Below are 22,256 nucleotides of genomic sequence, written 5' to 3'. Positions count from 1 at the left end.
CAAACATTTGCAGAAGTGCAAATTTTGAAGGTGCAGTTGAGTCGATGCGTTTTTGCTCAGAAATGTGGACCAGGCAGGTTTGCATCATTGCAAATGCAAACCAGATTTCTTTCCCCACTTCTGCACAGCTGAGTTGAGGATATCCTCATCTCTCCCTTCCCAAAAGCAGTGGTGTGGAAATTGCTGTTGCCGTCAGGGAGTTATTTACTACAGTCAAGAGTTATACAGCCAGGCTTATGGCACCCCTTTCAAAATCACGGCCCAGTGGCAGTTGGATAATGCGCGAGTTTGTCACCTGGACGAAGGCCGCTTAAAAGCCCATGGAGTACGACATCCGTGCCCTCATTTGAGCCTTAAAACGCAGAGTTATGAAGGCCGTGGTGAGGCCTGACAGGCAATTTAATACCCAGGAAGGCAGCAAGGCTGGGTTAATCAAAGGGCACGCCACAATGAGTTTGTGTTGCCGCCTCAGAGAGCTGGCTGACAACAGCAGGGGCAAGGCCCAAACTGTGTGCCGTAAGAAAGCAGAGATAGTCCATGGTGGGGTGTGGAAGACCAGGGTTCAAATCCCCATTTGGCCATGAAACTCATACTCTCCAAGTCTCTGTGATAGGAATTTTATGGTCTTAGATATATGTTAATGTTCATAAGTGTACCAACCAAGCACGTACATAGATCAGCACAGGAAGGCCAACCTGGAACCATTTTGATTCCTAAACTGTGTAGGATACCCCATAAGGTAAAAGGGCAGATTTTTGTTTACAACATCTCCCAATTTGCCAGGGATAGTCCTGGAATTACAAAAGCTGCCTCCGCTTTCCTTTTTCCGGTTTTCTTGGAGAACAATCAAAAGTGGTGTGTGTAGGTGCAGAAACAGAGTCCTGTTTCTACAGGGGGTGTGAGAATACCTGCACCAAAATGAAGGAAACTGTGAAGGTCTTCCTATAATTTAGAAGGAAAAGGTCACCAATCCACTTTAAATTTTCAACTCCCATGCTTCCACAGCCAGCCGTTTCTTAGGAAACACAGGGAGTGTTGATTCCTTTGTTGTAAATGGAGATTTACACTGTCTACTCAGAAGGAAGTCCCACTGTATTCAATGGTGCTTGCTCCCAAGTAACTGGGTCAAGACTGGGCAGCCTTACATGGCAATCCTAAGCATTTTACTCAGAACTAAGTCCAACTGAGTTCAATAGGATTTGTTGTCTCCTGATCACTCTTACAGTTTCTATTATTTCTTCTCCCCTTGCATAGCAGTCAAGTGTCCCTTATTTGAAGGGACAGTCCCTTATTCCAGTGCCATGTCCCGCTGCTGTCCCTTATTGATGGATGTCCCTTAAATGTCCCTTAAATGATGTCCCTTAAATTTCAAAGGAAGCAGCTCCTCTCCCTCCCTCCCTGCTGGCCAGGGAGGAGGGAGACTTCAACTGTGTTGCTTGGCTGTGTTGCTCACCCAATAAGAAGTCTAAGAACGACTGGGGGGTGGAGCTTGCATGCCTTGTGTGTGGCTAGTTAATGCAAGCTGAGGGGGTTTTTGAATGCTGGACGCCATTTTGTTGCACGTGCTGCTGTAAACTTTGCAGTGCAAAGCCAGGCCAGGGAGCCATCTTAAGTTGAGGCTGCATAGGCCTTGTGGTGCATGTGATTCAGATTCTATTCAGTTGAACCTCAGGTTACAAAGTTGGTTGGACAGTGTTCTCGAAGCTACCAGCATGAGTTTGACCAGACTGCAGGAGGACAGGAAGACTGGAGTGCCTGGAACAGGTGAGGCTGCAGGTCCCTTATTTTGGCTGCTGGTCCCTTATTTTCAAGGCTGCTGGTCCCTTATTTTCAAATCTGTAAGTTGACAGCTATGTCCCCTTGTGATTTATGTTAAAGAGAAATTCAATCCCAAAATGATCTTGAAGGATGATGTTGGAATATATGTTGCAGTGGAATTGACAGTACAAGTTGAAAAGCTTTTGGTGCTTGGAATCTATGCACCAAATGAGGGCAGGTCAGAATTTTTAAAAAATCTACAGGCCACTCTTATGGACTATTTGGATTACAAAATTATTGTCTTGATGGGGGATTTGAACGGCGTAATCTCAACAATGATGGATAGAACCCAAAGGCAAAAACTTACTAATGACAGGAGGCTACCAAAGACGTTTTTCGAGATGGTGGACAATTTTGATCTGATAGACATATGGAGATTGAGGAATCCAATGGAGAAAGATTTTACATTTTTTCAGATACAAATCTATCGTGCAGTCGCCAGGACTATATATGGTTAACTAAAGACTTGACCCCAAGAGTGAGTGACTAAATCTGAGATTTGCCCAAGGACTTGTTCTTGCGGTGTTGACAGAATTAAAATTGTCTCTGCAGGGTTCTTTGAGATGGCGGATGAATGATGCTTTACTGAGAAATGATTTGATTGTAAATAAAGCTCAAAAGACCCTCAAGAACTATTTTGAGTCGAACCTAAATCCTGCCTCTGAGACTTCTCCACTTGGGGGTTCCTAAGCTGGTGGCTCCCTCCTCTGTATGCAGCCAATCACTGACAGTCTCCTCCTTCTATCTGCAAGATCATACCCCTTGGGTTCCAATCCTTGGTCACACTGGAGGGCTTGTGACCCAAACTTAGGATGTTGGGGCACAGCATCCTTCATCTCTTGGCTAGCTTACCTTTCCCGTGCAGAAGTCAACGCACCGGTCCACAGACATGTTTCTCATGACCCTGCTCACCGGCAAAGCCAAGGAGATGTTATCCGGCCGGCGGAAGCATCCGCGGAATATGGCGCTGCCGTCTAACCAGGAGAGGAGAGAGAAGTGGAAGGAAGGAAGTATTTAATGGCTGAGCTCCCAAAGTCAAAGGCACAGATGGTCCTGCAGGATTCCCAAAATGTGCTGGCAAGCGTCCTTTGAAATTGAGCGTTTGAACAGGATTTCCAGGATTTGTCAGCCTGATCATCTAGCTCAGCCCAGATCGTCATTTCTAGGAAAAGAGGTGCTGGAACTCACCATGAACGCCTCCTTTTTTCTCTTATACAGTGGTACCTCGGGTTACATATGCTTTAGGTTACATACGCTTCAGGTTACAGACTCCACTAACCCAGAAATAATCCCTCCCTTTGCTTCAGGATGAGAACAGAAATTGCGTGGCGGCGGTGTGGTGGCAGAGGGAGGCCCCATTAGCTAAAGTGGTGCTTCAGGTTAAGAACAGTTTCAGATTAAGAACAGACCTCCGGAATGAATGAAGTACGTAACCAGAGGTACCACTGTAATGGCAATGGTGCCCACCTCAGAGGTGCTAGAACTGAGTTCTGGCTGGAGAAAAGCCATGGGCCTGACCCAGCAAGGCTCTTGGGGGACTTCGAAGTTGTGTTTCTCAATAATAATAATAATAATAACAACAATAATTTATTATTTATACCCCGCCCATCTGGCTGGGCTTCCCCAGCCACTCTGGGCGGCTTTCAACAAAATATTAAAATTCTGTAATGCATCAAACATTAAAAGCTTCCCTAAACAGGGCTGCCTTCAGATGTCTTCTAAAAGTCTGGTAGTTGTTGTTCTCTTTGACATCTGGGGGGAGGGCATTCCACAGGGCGGGTGCCACTACCGAGAAGACCCTCTGCTTGGTTCCCTGTAACTTGGCTTCTCGCAATGAGGGAACTGCCAGAAGGCCCTCGGCACTGGATCTCAGTGTCTGCGTAGAATGATGGGGGTGGAGATGCTCCTTCAGGTATATTGGACCGAGGCCATTTAGGACTTTAAAGGTCAACATCAACACTTTGAATTGTGCTTGGAAACGTACTGGTCTTTCAAGACCAATGTTATGTGATCAAGCATTGAGCCCCACACCCACCATCACAACATACAAAAAATACATTTGAAACCAACCAGGAGATCATGTGACAAAGCCAACCATTTCCTCCCTGACAGAGTTTTCCACCCACCCACTTGTGGGCCATGGGTGGGCAACCTTTAGCCCTATGTTTCAGAATACCTCTTGACACTCCCTGTTTCTTCCAACCCAAACAGGACTATGGTGCCCATGTGCCAGTGTTGGTCAATGTGCTGTCTTCCAGATGTTGCTGAACTACAACTCACATCCTCCCTGACTGATGGGAGTTGTGGTCCCAAAACATCTGGACTGCCTTTCTACAAACCAAGCCACTGCTTCATGAGTTAACCAAACCAACTCTATCAAGGCTTCCTGAAATAATATTTGAAAGTCCTCTTTGCAGATTTAACCCAAATGACCACTCGAACTGGAATGACAGAGCAGATCCAAAATAGATTAGGCTTCATTCAGATGCTATAAATGCAAGGTGAATATTTGGGTCACTGCACATCTCTAGAGGGAGATGTGAAAAATCCTGTGGGTTACTGGGATGTAAGCAGACACCAAAGGATTGCATCGTAGGTTAATTTCTGGTTTTGTTTTGTTTTTTTTAAATTACCTAGGATTTATTGATCCACTGATACGAGAAGTTTTCAATTACCATTTTCCTGGTCTTTTAAGATGTACTAATATGTTGAAAATTGACCCCATTCAAAATCATAATAATAATAAAAGCTCACAAATCTAGAATATTGGTTTTGTAAAATTTGGCAAATACCTTTCTTCAAATGAGAGATCAAAGAAAGTCAGACAGTTTTTGGCACTCTGGCATCTGTTGATTTTTAAAATAGCCAGGAATCTGGTAGAACAGTTCCAACTCCATATAAAATGGTTTGGTCTTTTAAAAGGGGAAACAGGATCAACTGAAGAAGGGTTAGATGAATTAAAGAAAACGAAATGTGGATCGAATTCACTGAATCATTTTGATTTTGATTTTGATTCTGCTATAGATTTTGGAGCATCTTAAAAAGCAGAGAGCTAGCCGCTCTAACCGGAAGAGTCTGCGACCAGAAGGAGGAGGAACATCACGAAGAATGGAAGAAATTTAATGATTACCGTATTTAGCTAAATTTGTTAAGCTAAACTAACTGGAAATAGCTTTCAGATACTTATTGGGCTTAGGACTGTATTTATGTTAACTGATAAAATAATATGTTTAATACAAGAAGGAGAAGATTTAAAGATGTTAATGTTTAAATTAAAGGGTATCAAAATTGGAATTTGGAAAACCGTTATAAGGATATGCAATGAAATTCTACTAAGGGGAAACGAGGAAGTCATTTTACAAAGTAAATAACTGTTCTTTTCAATAAGGTTATGATTTATGTTTGTTATGTTTTGTTTGTTTTGTGTTTTTGTTTGTCATTGATATTGTAAAAACGAATAAAATTTTTGGAAGAGAAAAATAGCAGAGACATCACCTTGCCGACCAATGTCTGTATAGTTAAAGCTATGGTTTTCCCAGTAGTGATGTATGGAAGTGAGAGCTGGACCATAAAGAAGGCTGATCACTGTGGAATTGATGCTTTTGAATTATGGTGCTGGAGGAGACTCTTGAGTCCCATGGACTGCAAGAAGATCAAATCTATCCATTCTGAAGGACATCAGCCCTGAGTGCTCACTGGAAGGACAAATCGTGAAGCTGTCCTCCAATACTTTGGCCACCTCATGAGAAGAGAAGACTCCCTGGAAAAGACCCTGGTGTTGGGAAAGATGGAGGGCACAAGGAGAAGGGGACGACAGAGGACGAGATGGTTGGACAGTGTTCTCAAAGCTACCAGCATGAGTTTGACCAAATTGTGGGAGGCAGTGGAAGACAGGAGTGCCTGGCGTGCTCTGGTCCATGGGGTCATGAAGAGTCGGAGACGACTAAACGACTAAACACCACCACCACCACCACCAACAACAACAACAACATAGATTTTGGAATGCAGTTTCTCTGTGTCCTGTATATCTTGAGATATCTTCCCCAAACCTAGTATGAAGGTTGATGGGGGGGGCAGTAATCCCTGTTGCTGTTTGGACATTGGCTGACATTTTGAATCAAAATGGTGGATCAAAACATGACTTTGAGGTGATTTCATCCATTTTTTGACATCGGTTTCGCCACCTCTTGAGATATTGTCACCAAACTTAGCAGAATAGTTCCTGAGGTGAGATGGCAGGCTTTGTGACTGTTTGGACTACAGGCACCATTTTGAATCAAGACCGTTATCCAAAACATCCTTTTGGTATGAACTGCCCACAAGGTTTCAACCACCTCTTGAGACATCAACGAAGTCAGCATGATGGTCCCAGAGGTGAGGATGGGGATCTATGTTGATGTTTGGATACGAGGCGCTATTTTGACTCAAGATGGCAGACCGGAATGTGGCTTTGACATGACTTTACTCCATTTTTGGTGTGGTGGAACTCACAAATTATACTATCCACTTAAAAACACAATATTTTTTAGTTTCTAAAAAATCCTGGGCAGCTCCAGGCATAGGAGATAGAAGAAGAAAAAGAATGATGTGAAAGAAAAATTAGTACTATCTACTATAAATTTTTGGAAAGCGTTTTGTCCATCTGTTCTCTTTAGGTTTGGCTGCCTCTCAAGTTATCATTGCCAAACTTAGCACAAAGCTTCCCAAGGTAGGGACGGCAGTCATAATCAATGTTTGGACGCCAGGAGTCATTTTGAAACAAGCTGATGGCTTGAAACATTTCTTTGGCATGGCTTCACCCATTGGGGGGCATAGGTTCAGTCGCCACTGAAAGCATGGAATCGTAGAGTTGGAAGGACCCCCAAAGATAATCTAATTCAGCCCCCTGCGATACAGGAATCACAGCTAAAGGATCTTTTACAGGTGACCATCCAACCTCCATTAAAAAAATTCTAACAACTGAGAATCCACAACATTCCTAGGGGGTCTGTTCCAACTGTTGAACAGCTCCAACACTCAGAAGGTTCTTCCTAATGTTCAGTTGAAATCTTTCTTGTCATTTGATTCCATTTGTTTGGGTTCTCCCTTCCTGAGAAGCAGAAAACAACTTTGCTTCAACTTCCATGTGACAGCTTTTCAGATATTTGAAGATGGCTCTCATATCTCCTCGCAGTCTCCTCTTTTCCAGGCTAAACATGCCCAGCTCCTTCAGCCATTCCTCATAAGGCTTGGTTTCCAGTCCCTTGATCCTCTTGGTTGCCCACCTCTGCACACTCTCCAGCTTGCCAACACCCTTCTTAGATTGTGGTGCCCAGAACACCAGGACACCAGATACCGCCTGACCAAGGCAGAATAGCAATATCATCGTCAGACTTGGCACAAGCATTCCCAAGCTGGAGGCAATGGACTTTGTCAATATTTGGGTGCCATTTTGAATCAAGATGGCAGACCAAAACGTGAATTTGGCTTGGCTTCACCCGTCCTTTGGCATAGGTTTGGCCAACTCACAATATATCATCACCAAACTCGGTATGGAGGTGGGGTGAAGGTATTTGTTAATGTTTTTTATTCTTCTTTATTGAATTTCTATACTGCCCTTCATCTGAGGATCACAGGATGGTTTACAATATAAAAGCACAAGAATACGAAACATGGTAAAAAACAAAACAAATACAATACCCCCCCAGTTTAATTAATTGTTTAATTAAAGGCCTGGGAGAAGAGAAATGTTTTTGCCTGTTGCCTAAAGATTTGTAATGAAGGTGTCAGTGGAGTCTCACTGGGGAGAGCATTCCACAAGCAGAGAGTCACTGCAGAAACCTATGGATACTGGGTGCTGCTTTGATTTAAGACAACGGAACAAAATGAGTCTGTGGTATGACTTCACCCATTTTTTTGGTGTGATGGTCAAAACTCACAAATGACACTGTCAGGGAACTTCCATTGGCTCAGAGGCGAGAAATAGAAGGGCAGTTGTGTTACAGGGAGCCTCCAAAAATCTTGCGTAGCAGTTAGTTCCTCTTCCGGGGAGGAGGGAAGCACCATCTCCAGGTGGGGAAGAGGTGCAAGGACCAGAGGATGCAAGGACCTTAACACCACTCCTGGGCAAGCCGGACAGGAGGCAAACACGCCCTTACCATCACCCATCCTGCGCAGTAGTCTAAGGATCAAAGAGGGAAGAAGAAGGCTTGGGGTAATGAAACACTTATGTTAGGGGAGGTCCAAAAAAGGACCACTCCCGGATTCTGCTAGCGATTGAGCCAGACATGAGCTTTGGAGCTCTTCACTGTAAATAGTTTGCACCAAAATAAAACCTGTAAATCACAGGTTTGGAGTCTTGCCTGGTTATTCTTGAGCAACCGCAACAGCCACCTGACAGACACTATTACGGGGTCTTCGCTGCGGGATCACATTCATCCGGTGCTATACCAGCTGCACTGGCTCCCGGTGGAGTACAGGATCAGGTTTAAGGTGCTGGTTTTAACCTTCAAAGCCCTATACGGCCTAGGACCCTCGTATCTACGGGACCGCCTCTCCTGGTATGCCCCACAGAGGAACTTACGGTCTTCAAATAAAAACATCTTGAAGGTCCCAGGCCTCAGAGAGGTTAGGCTGGCCTCAACTAGAGCCAGGGCTTTTTCGGCTGCGGCTCCAACCTGGTGGAACGCTCTGTCACAAGAGACAAGGGCCCTCCAGGACTTGACATCTTTCTGCAGGGCTTGCAAGACAGAGCTGTTCCACCAGGCCTTTGGTCAGGGCGCAGCCTGACTCCCTCCTTTGGCAATCTTTACAATACTTTAGTTTATGGTTGCCATCAATTTTGATTTTAATTAATTCTTTGATGTTTTTATAATGTTGCACTATTTTAGTGTTGTTAGCCACCCTGAGCCCGGCTTCGGCTGGGGAGGGCGGGATATAAATAAAATTTATTATTATTATTATTATTATTATTTGGTTTTTTAAAAACACACACAATATTTTGGGGTTTCTACTGATTTCTGGGCTGCAACAGGCACTCCCCGAGAGTATATTTATATAGTAGATTGAATATTGTGTTAAATGGAAGATTCTTGTAGAGTATATTGTGCTTTGAAGAAATGTATTCTGAATCCTGAAATCCTGTTCAAAGGCTACCTTTGAAGGTGACTCGGAAACTACAACTAATCCAGAATGCAGCAACTACATTGGTGACTGGGAGCGGCTGCTGAGCTCACATAACACTGGTCCTGAAAGACCTACATTGGCTCCCAGTATGTTTCTGAGCACAATTCAAAGTGTTGGTGCTGACCTTTAAAGCCCTAAACTGCCTCAGTCCAGTATACCTGAAGGAACGGCTCCACCCGCATCATTCAGCTGAGGTCCAGCGCTGAGGGCCTTCTGGCGGTTCCCTCCCTGCGAGAAGTGAGGTTGCAGAGAACCAGGCAGAGGGCCTTTTCGGTAATGGTGCCCACCCTGTGGAACGCCCACCAATCAGATGTCAGGGAGATAAAGAATTACACAACTTTTAGAAAACATCTGAAGGCTCAGGGAAGTTTTTAATGTCTGACATTTTATTATTATTTTTTGTATTTTGCTGGAAGCTGCCCAGAGTGGCTGGGGAAACCCAGCCAGATGGGTGGGGTATAAACAATGAAATTATCATAATCATCATCATTATCATCATTATTAATGGGGGATTTAATTTATATTTATATTTTAAGCAATGTTAATTTTAGTATAGAAAATAAATAAATATAATGAAGAAAAAACTGACCCCCTTCCAATTTATTTGTCCAAGTTCTTTAACAGGCTATAAGCCATGAAGCCAACAGAAACTCTTATTCCTGTCATTTGGAAAATTGCATCTGTCACCAACATCCGGAATATTTCTAAGCAAGCTGCCATAGCTCCTCTTTCGCCGCTTTTATGCCAAACCACAGCTCTCCACTATTGATCTCTCCCTCTTTAGCAATCTTTCTCTCTCGAGGGAATTCTACAGTTCTCACGAACTCTGCACAAATCAAAAGCTAAAATTAATCTCTCATGGCCACTGGCCACCAATCGTTAACAGTCACTAAGGTTAGACCCAATGGGCTCCTCTTTCGATTTTTGAATTTGAAAAGCATTGGTGTGTGTGTGTGTGTGTGTGTGTGTGTGTGTGTGTTGGAAGTAACACAACAACACTTGTTGTTGGTTACCTGAACCAGTGGGGGTGTCAATAGATAGAAAGGTAACTTATTCCTCCAGCATCAACCCTTGTAACTGTACAGTAAGACTGCAACTTATGTATGTCTTATGCTTCCAGGGGTTGCACTTAAAGGCAAAACCATGCAAACTCAGAATGATCCCCAAAACTACCACCACTGTCAGAGATCTTGTGAAATTGGGGGTGCAAAATGCAGGGGCTTTTGTTGCAAAACGCTGCAAAGATTCCCTGCGAGATTTGCTGGCTTCATTCTTCTACATTTTTCTGTGTTCCAAAATCTTAATAATTTCCATTGTATTCCATTCAGATATAATAATCCCTTATATGACAGCTACAATATTGTGGTTTCGTTCGTGTTGTTATGTCAGGTAATTTATAAAGTTTCAAGTGAGGAACTCTGTAATCCTTATTCTTTCCTGCACATGACAAGTTTCTCCCCAGGATGTTTCCCCATCTATATATGGTGTTTTATCCTTCCTTCCTACAACTTTTGATGGTTTCCGCCACGCCTTGGGAGAAGCGGTTATCTCAGTTTCCAAAAGTCACTGCATCACTTCATCCCGTGATTTGGCTTCCAGTAAACAAGCCATCTTCGCCATTTCTCCAGCCTAGGAAGAACGGTCTGAATCCAGACTGCAAGTAGTTAATCCGAAAGCTTCTATTCCTGCAGCTGGTAGACTCCTTTCTTCCCTGCCACTGATTTATGGCCAATTGTCCTTATCTCAAACACACTCCTTTATGAATAACAGAGGTTTGGGAGGACTTTGCTGCATATTTTCAAAGCATAGCAATTCCCCCCACTTCCCTCTCAGTTCCTTTCTTTCACGCACGCAGTTCCAGTTTTGTTAAATTCCAAATTTACATTCCAGTTTCTTCCTTTCTCACTTGTACATGTAGATTGCATTCCAGGGAGGGTTGCCATATCATAAACGTAGAGAAAAACCGCACCGTCTCTCACTGAATGAAATCCCGTCTCAATCCAAACCTTTTAAATCCTTGTAGCTGGGTTCGTTTTCGCAGTTTCTCATCTCTAGCATGCGCCTGTAGTTTACCCCAGTAAAAAAAACAAAAAACCCTATTAGCAGGATTGACTGTGCTTCCAAGAATAGGATTGGAGGGTCGTGGCAGCCGGAATGCTCCATGCACCCAGTGCCTTTGCCTGCCCTCATATTCCACGGGGAAGCAAGTGCCAGACCGCCAGGCAAACTGCGGGTGAGAGCCAGGTTCCTCTTTCCACCAAAGGGGAATGCAGGAAATGCCATTCCCCCATCATTTTCTGATTAGCGCTCTCTCTCTCTCTCTCTCTCTCTCTCTCTGGGGTTGGAAGAAGCGCCCATCCCCTGGTGCACAGGAAGTAGGAAAGGCACTGTGAAAACACCTTTTGGCCTTTACCTTCGCAGGCTTGCTATGGACAATTGTGCTTCCTCCTGCAGGTTGCCAGCTTGATCTCGCTGCCCCACGGCCCACCAAGGTTCCCCCATAATCTCTTCCCTTCCCCTGCCTGCCTGGATTCTCCTCTCTGCCGTTGACATTTAAGCACCAGCTAATGAGGCTCCTGGCCCACCTCCTTAACTACAGAAGACAGGGAGGAACGCAATGAATGCAAAATTAGAGGCGAGATGCAGAAAAGCCTTTGAGAGCAGGGAAGAGATCAAAAGCCTATTTCAAACTCATTAAGGCAGCTCAAGCACCTAGGCCTTCCTTTCCCTGCATTGCACTCAATTGGTCGGCTGAGAGTGCTCTGGGAGGGATTCCTTCCCTCCCACAAACACCTTCACATTTTCCAGACCCGACTATCCAAGGCTGTAGATCACCAGTGTTCACAAACGCACCTCAAGCGTAGGATTTGAGATCATGGCACAGCATCCAAAGGACATCAGCTTTGGTTTTGAAACCCAAGCTTTCTTGTTGTTGTTCTTTAGTCGTTTAGTCGTGTCCGACTCTTTGTGACCCCATGGACCAGAGCACGCCAGGCACTCCTGTCTTCCACTGCCTCCCACACTTTGGTCAAACTCATGCTGGTAGCTTCGACAACACTGTCCAACCATCTCGTCCTCTGTCGTCCCCTTCTCCTTGTGCCCTCCATCTTTCCCAACATCAGGGTCTTTTCCAGGGAGTCTTCTCTTCTCATGAGGTGGCCAAAGTATTGGAGTCTCAGCTTCAGGATCTGTCCTTCCAGTGAGCACTCAGGGCTGATTTCCTTCAGAATGGATAGGTTTGATCTTCTTGCAGTCCATGGGACTCTCAAGAGCCTCCTCCAGCACCATAAAGCATCAATTCTTCGGTGATCAGCCTTCTTTATGGTCCTGCTCTCACTTCCATACATTACTACTCGGAAAACCATAGCTTTTACTATACGGACCTTTGTTGGCAAGGTGCTGTCTCTGCTTTTTAAGATGCTGTCTAGGTTTGTCATTGCTTTTCCTTGTGAAAATAAGAACACAGAGCCAGCTGGATCAGGCCCTTCAAGTCCAGCATCCTGTTCCCACAGTGGCCAGCTTGGTGCATGTAGGAAACTAGCAAGCAGGACCCAGGCACAAGAGTTCTCTTCTTGCCTATGATTTACAGCAACTGTTAATCAGAAGCTTACCAGTCTCCAACCATAGAGGCAGAACATACAGCCATCTCTATGCACTCCTGGGGGAGCGAGTTCCATAGTTTAACTACAGCCTAGTAACGGTAAGGTAAGGGATGTGGGTGGTGCTGTGGTCTAAAACAGTGACCCTCTTGGGCTTGCAAATCAGAAGGTTGGCGGTTTGAATCCCCACGACGGGGTGAGCTCCTGTTGCTCTGCCTCAGCTCCTGCCAACCTAGCAGTTTGAAAGCACACCAGTGCAAGTAGATACAGTGGTGCCCCGCAAGACGAATGCCTCGCAAGATGGAAAACCCGCTAGACGAAAGGGTTTTCCGTTTTGGAGGCGCTTCGCAAAACGAATTTCCCTTTGGGCTTCCTTCGCAAGACGAAAGCCCATAGGGAAATCTCCGGGACAGCGGGGAAGCGCAGCGTGTCTTCCCCACTGTCCTCGGACCTCCTCCAAAGGCTGGCGGTGGGGCGGAGAGACCTCCTCCCCGCGCCAGCCTTTGGATGGCTGTCCTGAAGACTTGCGGTGGGAGGAGGGTTTTCCTTCCCACCGCCAACATTCAGAATGCTATTCTGAATGTTGGGGGTGCGGAGGAAAAACCCTCCTCCCACCGCAAGCCCCGGGAACAGAGGAGAAGCGCTGCGCCCCTTCCCCTCTGTTCCCGTACCTGTCCTGAAGGCTTGCGGTGGGGAGAAAAGCCCTTCTCCGCACCGCCAGCCTGGCAAGCGGTTTCCATAGGAACACATTAATTGATTTTCAATGCATTCCTATGGGAAACCGTGCTTCGCAAGACGAAAAACTCGCAAGAAGAAAAAACTTGCGAGGCACCACTGTAAATAGGTACCCTTGTGGCTGGTAAGTAAACAGTGTTTCCGTGCACTCTGGTTTCCATCACAGTGTTCTGTTGTGCCAGAAGCGGTTTAGTCTTGCTGGCCACATGACCTGGAAAGCTGTTTGTGGACAAACACTGGCTCCCTTGGCCTGAAAGCGAGAGGAGCGCCACAACCCCATAGTCGCCTTGACTGGTCCAGAGGTCCTTTACCTTTTTTTTTTAACAGCCTAGTAAAATTACCAGAGGGTATGTAGCAGCTGCAGCTGTAGTAAGGGTACAGTGTGGAGGGTGTAGTGCAGGGGCCACCAAACTTACCGCGCCTTGGGCCGGTGTCTCCAGTGCCAATTGCGCAATGGGCCAGAGGGCGGGGGAGCACATGCCCATACACGTGCACACACGCTATTTCTGGCGCACTTCCGGGTTGGAGGAGCCCCGGAAATAGCTTGTGCGCATGTGCATGGGCCTCCTCCGACCTGGATGTGCACCGGAAATAACGCTTGCGCATGCGCAAATAACGCACAAGCTATTTCCAGTGCTCCTCTGACCTGAAAGTGGGCAGCCACACAGCGCAGCATCGGTAAGAGTGGGTGGTGGCAGCAAGCAGTGGGGGTCGCTGCGGGCCGGATAAACAGGTCCCTCAGGCCTTATCCAGCCCACAGGCCTTAGTTTCGGGACCCCTGGTTTAGTGTTCTGCAAAGCCACTTCTGAGCTAGGGAGGAGGTGGGGTTGCGGGCTTCACGCCCCTCCCCACACTCGCGGGGGCTGGCTGATAGCCCCCCGCAATACTAGGGGAATCCTTGGACATGTCATCCCCCTGGCCAGCCAATTGGCTGGCCCGGGAGGTGTGGCCGGCCCTATTTAGGGCCAGCGCGGGCTATGCCTCAGCTGTTCAGGTTTCCCCTCCCACCCATTAGGCTAGGCTCTCCGACTTTGCTATGGACTCGGGTTGGTCGCCGTCGAGAGGCCTGGCCTGGTAGGAATTTTTCCAATTGGCAGCTTGGCACCAGCCACTTAGTTTTCGCCTACCTCGTAGCAAACCGTCACAGCTCCTCGGTATTGGCGGTTAGGCATTGGTAGGGGTATTGTTATGCAGATGAAGGGGGAGGTAGCGCAATCACCTTCCCCCAAATCAAAGGGTAGTCCGGTAAAGGATTCCGGGGGGCGTGGCCTTGTCCTAAGCCTATGGAGGTGTGGGCCCACGGCACGCCCCCAAGCGGTGACCCCGGGGAGCTCCTAGTTGATGTGCATCAGCAAGACTCCCCCTACTGGCGGTTAACCCTTACCGGTCTTCAAGCAAGCAGGCTGAAGCCGGTTAGATGATAGGACCAATGCCTAAGCCAATACCGCTCAATTCCTGTAATCAATAAAGTTGTGGCCTAATTTGACCCATTAACTCTAATTCTTGTGTCTCGTGTCTTTATTTCCGAGGGGGAAGGTGGGAACTCGCCACGCAAGACACATGCCTACACATCCCTAATAGCCAACAGCATCAGAGTTACTTCCCTTGAGCTATTAGGACACCTTGATCTCAAGGCTCTGATCCCTTGGGCTGCCCTCGTTCTCGATCCCAAACGAGTCAATACTTACACCTCCTTGCAGACTCTTGGGCCAACTCCAGGCGGTAGATTGAGAGTCGGTTCACCCCACCACAAATGTTGCTCTTTTCTCCCTTACACTCCATGTTGCATTCCGAATCGCTGACGTTCGCCGCTTGGATCTTGTGGCCACAATAGCATTCGGCCCCAAACTCTAGGCCTGCGAAGAGGTAACCCCTGGAAAGGAGAGGGAGAGAGAGCATTTTGTTTGGAGGTTTTGGTGGTGGTAGCGGCGGCCTGTGTTCAGATTCAGTGGCTGGACTTGGCTACCCGAAAGCTGAACGTTTGTGCAGCTGTCCTTGGTGCTGAACAGCACCATCAGAAATCTCATGCTGTGCAGCCCACCTAGAAATTGACCACTTTGCAGGTAAAGGATGTCCTCCTTTTTATAATATGCTGAGATAAAACAGCCGCTTAGTCTTGAAAGAGAACAAAGTCAGAAGGAAGGAAAGATAAGAAAAGGAGAAAACTAAAGAAAGAGAAAGCGAGAAAAAAGGGAAAGAAAGGGGAAAAAACAAAACAAAGAAGAAGAAAAACAAAAGGACTTCTGGCTCTCTTTGCTGCCGCTACATATGATATTCATTCCTTAAGATCCAACTATTCTATCTGCTATAAGCCACTATTTTTCCAATCTTCAAATACAGATATTACAAGTTCATTTTCTCTTTTCATGCGCAAAAAGTCCATAAGAAATGTCCAATCCTTAACAAATGTCACTAATGGCTTCCCTCTAATTAAACACATTAACGTTCCCATCTGAGCCACGTCCAAGAGCTTTATCAGCTGTTCTCCGAACATGGCTAAGCCGTCTTTGTGCAGATAGCAATCAGGCAAGGGATGCTTCCACTGTAACTGCCTCACCACGGAAAGGCTGCCTGCACACAGAAATTGGGAACTGCTTTCTATGCGCAGGGAGCAGGGCCGGCCAGGGCTTGGTGAAGCCTTCACCCCAGGCAGCAGGCTCCTGGTAGCTGGGAGGGGTAGCAGATCCAGCCTCTGAGAAGCTTGCCATTCACTGCCTCTTGGACTTCTGGGCTGTCTCCTCCTCCACCACCTGTCCTTCTCCAGCCTCCTTTTTCTCCTCTGCAAGCGCACTAGGCCTTCCCTGGCCCCTCCCCATTCTCCTTGGGCAGCAGCAGGAGGAGGAGCTGGCTGTGGCAGTGCGGGACTTGTGGAAGAGGAGATTGCGCAGGGTGTTATTTTCAGTTTTGCCTCAAGTGGCAAAATGCCCTGGGCCGGCCCTGGCAGGGAGTTGTGTGTCAATGTTGTTTTTCATGGGGTAACACATTCTATGGTCCCTGGAGGCCTTTGCCTCACAAAATTCCTTTCCTTCCTTCTTTTTCTTTCCCACTTTCCCCTCTTTTCTTTTCCTTTTCAAAAATATTGTACGCTTCCGAATGCGGCGCTGCGTCTTCTTAAGTTTCGTGGGACAACTTCAGAATTTCTCTGGCACACACTGGGAAGTTTCCCCTGTAATCCGAGGAGGCCCTGACCACTGAAGATTGGGATTGCCTAATTTTGATTCAGATTTGGGGGTCTGAATCTGGTTAAATCAGGTCCGTACTGATCCAAATTGAACCAGGACCCTATCTGAACCAGTAATCCTAATAGGCATAGAGCATTATATGTATAATAATGAAGATAATACGCAATAATTGTTTGTATTCTTAGTGAACCGGGCCAGGGATGGGGACACTCTTGTTGAGATTAAGCAGCAAGGGAGGGATTTGGGGGCAGGGTGGGTTGGGGCCTGTCCCTAATATCAAGTATATTTAGAAAATTCCATCCACATAGTCCCCATCCCTAGTACTACTACTACTAATAATAATAATAATAATAACAATAATAATAATATATTTATACCCCGCCCATCTGGCTGGGTTTCCCCAGCCACTCTGGGACGGCTTTCAACAAAGTATTAAAATACAGTAGTCTGTTAAACATTAAAAGCTTCCCTAAACATGGCTGCCTTCAGATGTCTTCTAAAAGTCTGGTAGTTGTTTTTCTCTGACATCTGGTGGGAGGGCGTTCCACAGGGCAGGTGCCACTACTGAGAAGGCCCTCTGCCTGGTTCCCTGTAGCTTGGCTTCTTGCAGCGAGGGAACTGCCAGAAGGCCCTTGGCGCTAGACCTCAGTGTCCGGGCAGAACGATGGGGGTGGAGACGCTCCTTCAGGTATACTGGACCGAGGCAATTTCAAGGTCAGCACCAACACTTTGAATTGTACTCGGAAACGTACTGGGAGCCAAAGGAAGGAAGACACCTGGACAATTAGAGAGCTGGGCTGTGGGCCATTGCCTGCCTCAGTTTCCTAGAGTGCTCCTCCTGCTGTTCCCTAGGCCTCAGAGCCTGCTATGTTTGGGGAGACAGGGGACCCTCTAGTGATGGGTCGTGCTGCTCTGGTTCCTGTGCACTGACCTCCACCCCCTTGCCATCCTCCATCATCCTCAAGAGCTGGAAATTGGTCCTCTGAAGATGCTATTTGCATTGCAAGGAAAGCTCCCGTTGTCATGGACACAAATAGCAGCTGTGGGGGGGGGCTGTGTTCACTGGGAAAATAACATGAGGGGAGGGTTAAAAACCTTCTCCCCTCCCCCGCCACATGGCTGTTTCAATCTGGATTCCGCATCTGTAGGTCCTTTCTCAAAATCCTAGGCTGGAGTATTGTTTAGTGGTTTGGGGGGTGCTGTTAATTTTTGGTATCTTTATTTTGAATCTCACGATTTATGTCGAAATTGTTCAAATTGGTTGTGTACTTTTTAAATGTTTTGTTTATGACTACAGTGGTATCTCGGTTACATACGCTTCAGGTTACGGACTCCATTAACCCAGAAATAGTGCTTCAGGTTAAGAACTTTGCTTCAGGATAAGAACAGAAATCGGACTGCGGTGGGGCGGTAGCAACAGAAGGCCCCATAAGCTAAAGTGGTGCTTCAGGTTAAGAACAGTTTCAGGTTAAGAACACACCTTCGGAATGAATTAAGTACTTAACCCGAGGTACCACTGTATTATTTTTGTTATGTTTGTAGTTATGTATTTCTTTTACATGCTGTAAGACACTTTTAACTTTGGAAAGGTGGCATAGAAATAAAATGATGGGTGGACATTCACAACTGAGTCATTCTCAATTCCCCTACTGAGCCCAACTAAAACACTCTTTGAGACCCTCAAAGACCTCACTGTGAAACAGTTTAGCACAATACAAAATGATGAGCCAAGACCACCCACCATCCCTCAGCCTGGCCTACCTCACTGGATTGGTGTGAGGATCAAAATGGGTGTGTGGTGGGGAGAAGAAAACCATGTACGATAGCCCTAAAATCTCAGGAGGAAGGCAAAGAAAAATAATCCACGATAATTAATTCATATTTGAAATGGAATTGTCTTGGGCCAAATGTCCATTGGGCCAATTTCCTGTTGCAGTTTTTGCTGCACAGATGTCGTCTGTGCGAAGAAGCAATTTGGGTTGCTTCTTTGCGCTCGGTGCCGAATGATTTACTCAAAGCGAGCAGGAGGAAGCATCACTTTTCAAGAGAAAAAAATCTCCACGTGTCTTATAGATCATAGAGCGGGACACGAACACATTACTTAAAGGCTAGGCAGGTTGGGGAAGCCAGTATGATGTGTGTTCTGCAATTGAAGCGATAAGTAAAAGAGACCCAGCAGGGCGAGATCCTGGTCCACAAAAACAAGGTGGGAAAGGCTCCAGAGATGTTTTCTTTTAACCCAGAATCCCACATCTGAGAAGTTAGCTACATCCTCACTCACGTTGCTCCACACCAGGGAAGCAGGTCCTTTGCCACTCCTGGTGTCATTGGACTCCAGCTTCCCTCATCCCTTGCCATTTGCCAATCAATCTTTGGCCTTTGCTTCTGCAAAATGAGATTTTAGGGAAAGCGGACCCTAACCATGTTTCTGCCACAGGCTAAACTCTCTTTTGGTACCCCAAGCTGCTGTGAAAGGTCCACAGAGACCACGTTCCCATCATACATTTAAAGCACTATAGACTTGGGATAGCTCCGTTGCTAAAGCACGAGATTCTTAATCTCTGGGTTGTGGGTTCGAGCCCCACGTTGGGCAAAATTTTCCTGCATTTCAGGGGGTTGGACTAGATGACCCTTGGGGTCCCTTCCAACTCTACAATTTTATGATTCTGTGAATACCAGTCACGGCTTCCCCCAGAGAAGCTGTCATTTGCTAAAAATGCTGATATTTGTTAAGAGACCGCTGTTCCCCTTCCCAGAACTACAAGTTCCCTGTGGAGAGGAATTGGTTGTTAAACCATTCCGGGAATTACAGCTATCTGAGGGGAACAGGGGTCTGGTAAAAACTCTCAGCTCCCATGGTTCTCTGGAGGATGTCGTGACTGTTTAAAGTAGCATCATGGCATGGTGTAAATATGGCCTCTTTTGATCCTTATCTCCCAACTGAGCCTTGCCTGTGACCTTTGCTCCTTCAGTTGTTAGAAGACCCCTCTTCCCCTCCCAGAGCCACAGTTTCCCAGAGTTCCCTGGGGAGGGAGACGGACTTGCTAAAGCGCCCCAGGAATCATAGCTCTCGACAACTCAACAAAAACCACAGCTCCCAGAATTCTCTGGGGGGAGAAGCCATGACTTAAAATGGTTCCCTACTCTTTTTCCGCAGCTACTGCAGGTTCCTCTCACTAGGCTCCCCGTCTTGTCGAGAGAAGGCCATTCCGCTGCAAATGAGGCCTTGCCTTTTTCCCCCCAGTGAGGAAAAAAATAAATCGATCTTTCGAAATTATTGGGAGGCGGTGAGGGAGGAAGAAAAGCAACCACGGGGAAAGAGTCACGCCTCCGGAGCTGACAGGAGAGAAATACATTTGATGCCTTGGAATTAATGAAGTCCCAGCTCTCTCTCGCCACCCTACCGTTCGGCGCAGTTGTCTTGGCAACGGAACAATGTCATTTTTTTGTAGTCAAAGAAGGACACTCCGCGCAGGGCTCTCCGGTGGGTGTTGTCGACGTAACAGCCGATGTATTTTGCTGCGAAAGGGAGACAGGTGTTAAAAGGAGCTGTTCTTAATTTTAATTTAATTTCCCACTACTGGTGTCACCGGCCCTTGTTGAGGGACACCACAAACAACCAAAATCATTCTTTATGCTTCACATTTTTTCATTCGGGGAAATCAGGGCAGTGCCCCTCCTCATGCACGTCAGAAGAACATGCTGGATCAGGCCAATCCTGTTCTCACAGCGACCAACGAGGAGCCCCAAAGCAAAACCAGCAAGAGCATTGGCTCCCAGTATGTTTCCAAGCACAATTCAAAGTGTTGGTGCTGACCTTTAAAGCACTAAATGGCCTCGGTCCTGTATACCTGAAGGAGCGTCTCCACTCCCATCGTTCAGCCCGGACACTGAGATCCAGCGCCGAGGGCCTTCTGGCGGTTCCCTCACTGCAAGAAGGGAAGTTACAGGGAACCAGACAGAGGGCCTTCTCGGTAGTGGCGCCCACCCTGTGGAGCACCAGCTGAAGGCAGCCCTGTTCAGGGAAGTTTTTAATCTTTAACGCTGTATTGTTTTTAATACTTGATTGGGAGCCGCCTAGAGTGGCTGGGGAAACTCAGCCAGATGGGCGGGGTATAAATAAATTATTATTATTATTATTATTATTATTATTATTATTATTATTATTAGAGTCATCTCCTCTCCTAGGGTTTCCAGTAACTGGGATTCAGTAACCCTGCTGCCTCCAGCTATGGAAGCAGAGCCGAGGCTTGGTAATGGACTGGACAAGAGCCGTTTGACGCATGTCGTACAGGCACTAAGTCCCTTTCCGCAGCCATTTTTTGCTGCCGCCGCCTCAATCTTCCACTTTTGCTAAGCCCCCTCAGAGCATTCAAGACGGAGTTTAACGTTCAGCCACGATGACCTGAGTTGCTGCATCCGTTCCGCTTAGCGACACACGACACACTGGGTGCCTGAGAGCAGAGGCAGCGCTGCCTCCTCAGTAGGAACTCTCTCGTTCACTACTGAGAAAGTCACGGGGGAGGCTGCTGTTAAAGGGATTGTGAGGAGAGCATGGTCCCAGCGCCTGGGGAGAGATCAGGCATTTAGCAATGCTGTCGTGTCCCAGATTTCTGTATTTCCTTTTTCAAAAATGAGCCTTGAACAACTTTCAGGGAAGAAATTATCCATTGTTGTGTACAACTTGCCCAAAAGCAGACATCGGTCACGATACGATGCCTCGCTGCCTTTTGGCAGGGAGGAAGTGGCGCGGGATTCTTTTGAACTAGCAGCACAACGAAATCACAATGAAACAGCATCTCTGAGCAGATCTATAGGTTTAAAGCATGGAATCAGATCCGTATAATTGTAGAGTTGGAAGCAACACCAAACATAATCTACAGTTGTACCTCGGAAGCTGAATGCCTTGCGAGCCAAACATTTTGGCTCCCGAACAACGCAAACCCAGAAGTGAGTGTTCCGGTTTGCAAACATTCTTTGGAACCCAAACGTCCGACGCATGTTCCGCAGTTTCTGATTGGCTGCAGGAGCTTCCTGCAGCCAATCGGAAGCCGCAAACTTGGTTTCCAAATGTTTTGGAAGTCGAACGGACTTCTGGAACGGATTCCGTTCGACTTCCAAAGTACCATTGTATTCCACCCCCTGCAATGCAGGAATCTCAACTGAAGCATCCATGACAGATCGCCGTCCAACCTCTGCTTAAAACCTCCAGTGAAAGAGAGTCCACCACCTTCCAGGTGAGTCTGAAAAGCCTTAAGGTCCATAAATAGCAACACCCTAGAGGTCCCGGGCCCTAAGGAAGTTAGATTAGCCTCAACCAGAGCCAGGGCCTTTTCAACACTGGCTCCAGCCTGGTAGAACGCTCTGTCTCATGAGACCAGGGCCCTGCAGGATCTGATTTCTTTCCGCAAGGCCTGTAAGTTGTTCCGCCTGACCTTCGGCTTGGAATCAATTTGATTCTCTCCCCCTCTTTCTTTTGTCTTTCTCCTCCTGTGATGAGGCTGCATTTTAATGTTTTAATGTTGTATTTTAATCTTGTTTTTTAAGTTGTATTTCAATCAACTTGTTTTTAATATGGGTTGTTAGCTGCCCTGAGCCCGGCCTTGGCTGGGGAGGGCGGGGTATAAATAAAATTTATCATCATCATCATCATTGTTATGTACTGAAGTTCTCACCCTGGGCCAGCAGGGGGATACTGTAGATAGTTATGCAAATAAGGGATCGAAAGTGACGTTCAGTGATTGGATAGTTTTAGAAA

The 22,256-nt window shown here is 46.6% G+C and overlaps 1 protein-coding gene across 2 annotated transcripts in view; it reads right to left on the bottom strand.

The window, feature by feature from the left end:
• WSCD2 (WSC domain containing 2) overlaps positions 1-22,256 on the bottom strand; it is an 84,434-nt gene that overhangs the window by 18,689 nt on the left and 43,489 nt on the right. For both annotated transcript variants that reach the window (XR_014528119.1, XM_083511422.1), the window contains exons 3-5: positions 19,903-20,017; positions 15,005-15,189; positions 2,671-2,792 (exon numbers count right to left, since the gene is read on the bottom strand). Coding sequence is in view for 1 of the 2 variants with exons in the window: in XM_083511422.1 (XP_083367548.1) it covers positions 2,671-2,792; positions 15,005-15,189; positions 19,903-20,017 (422 nt within the window). In the remaining variant the exon portion in view is untranslated. The remainder of the gene's footprint in view (positions 1-2,670; positions 2,793-15,004; positions 15,190-19,902; positions 20,018-22,256) is intronic.

Source organism: Podarcis liolepis (genome assembly GCF_965112155.1).
Source record: "Podarcis liolepis genome assembly, chromosome: 7".
In the NCBI taxonomy this organism is placed as follows: Eukaryota; Metazoa; Chordata; class Lepidosauria; order Squamata; family Lacertidae; genus Podarcis; species Podarcis liolepis.
Note: the sequence above shows the minus strand (reverse complement) of the source record. Positions and strands in the feature narration are given on the sequence as shown.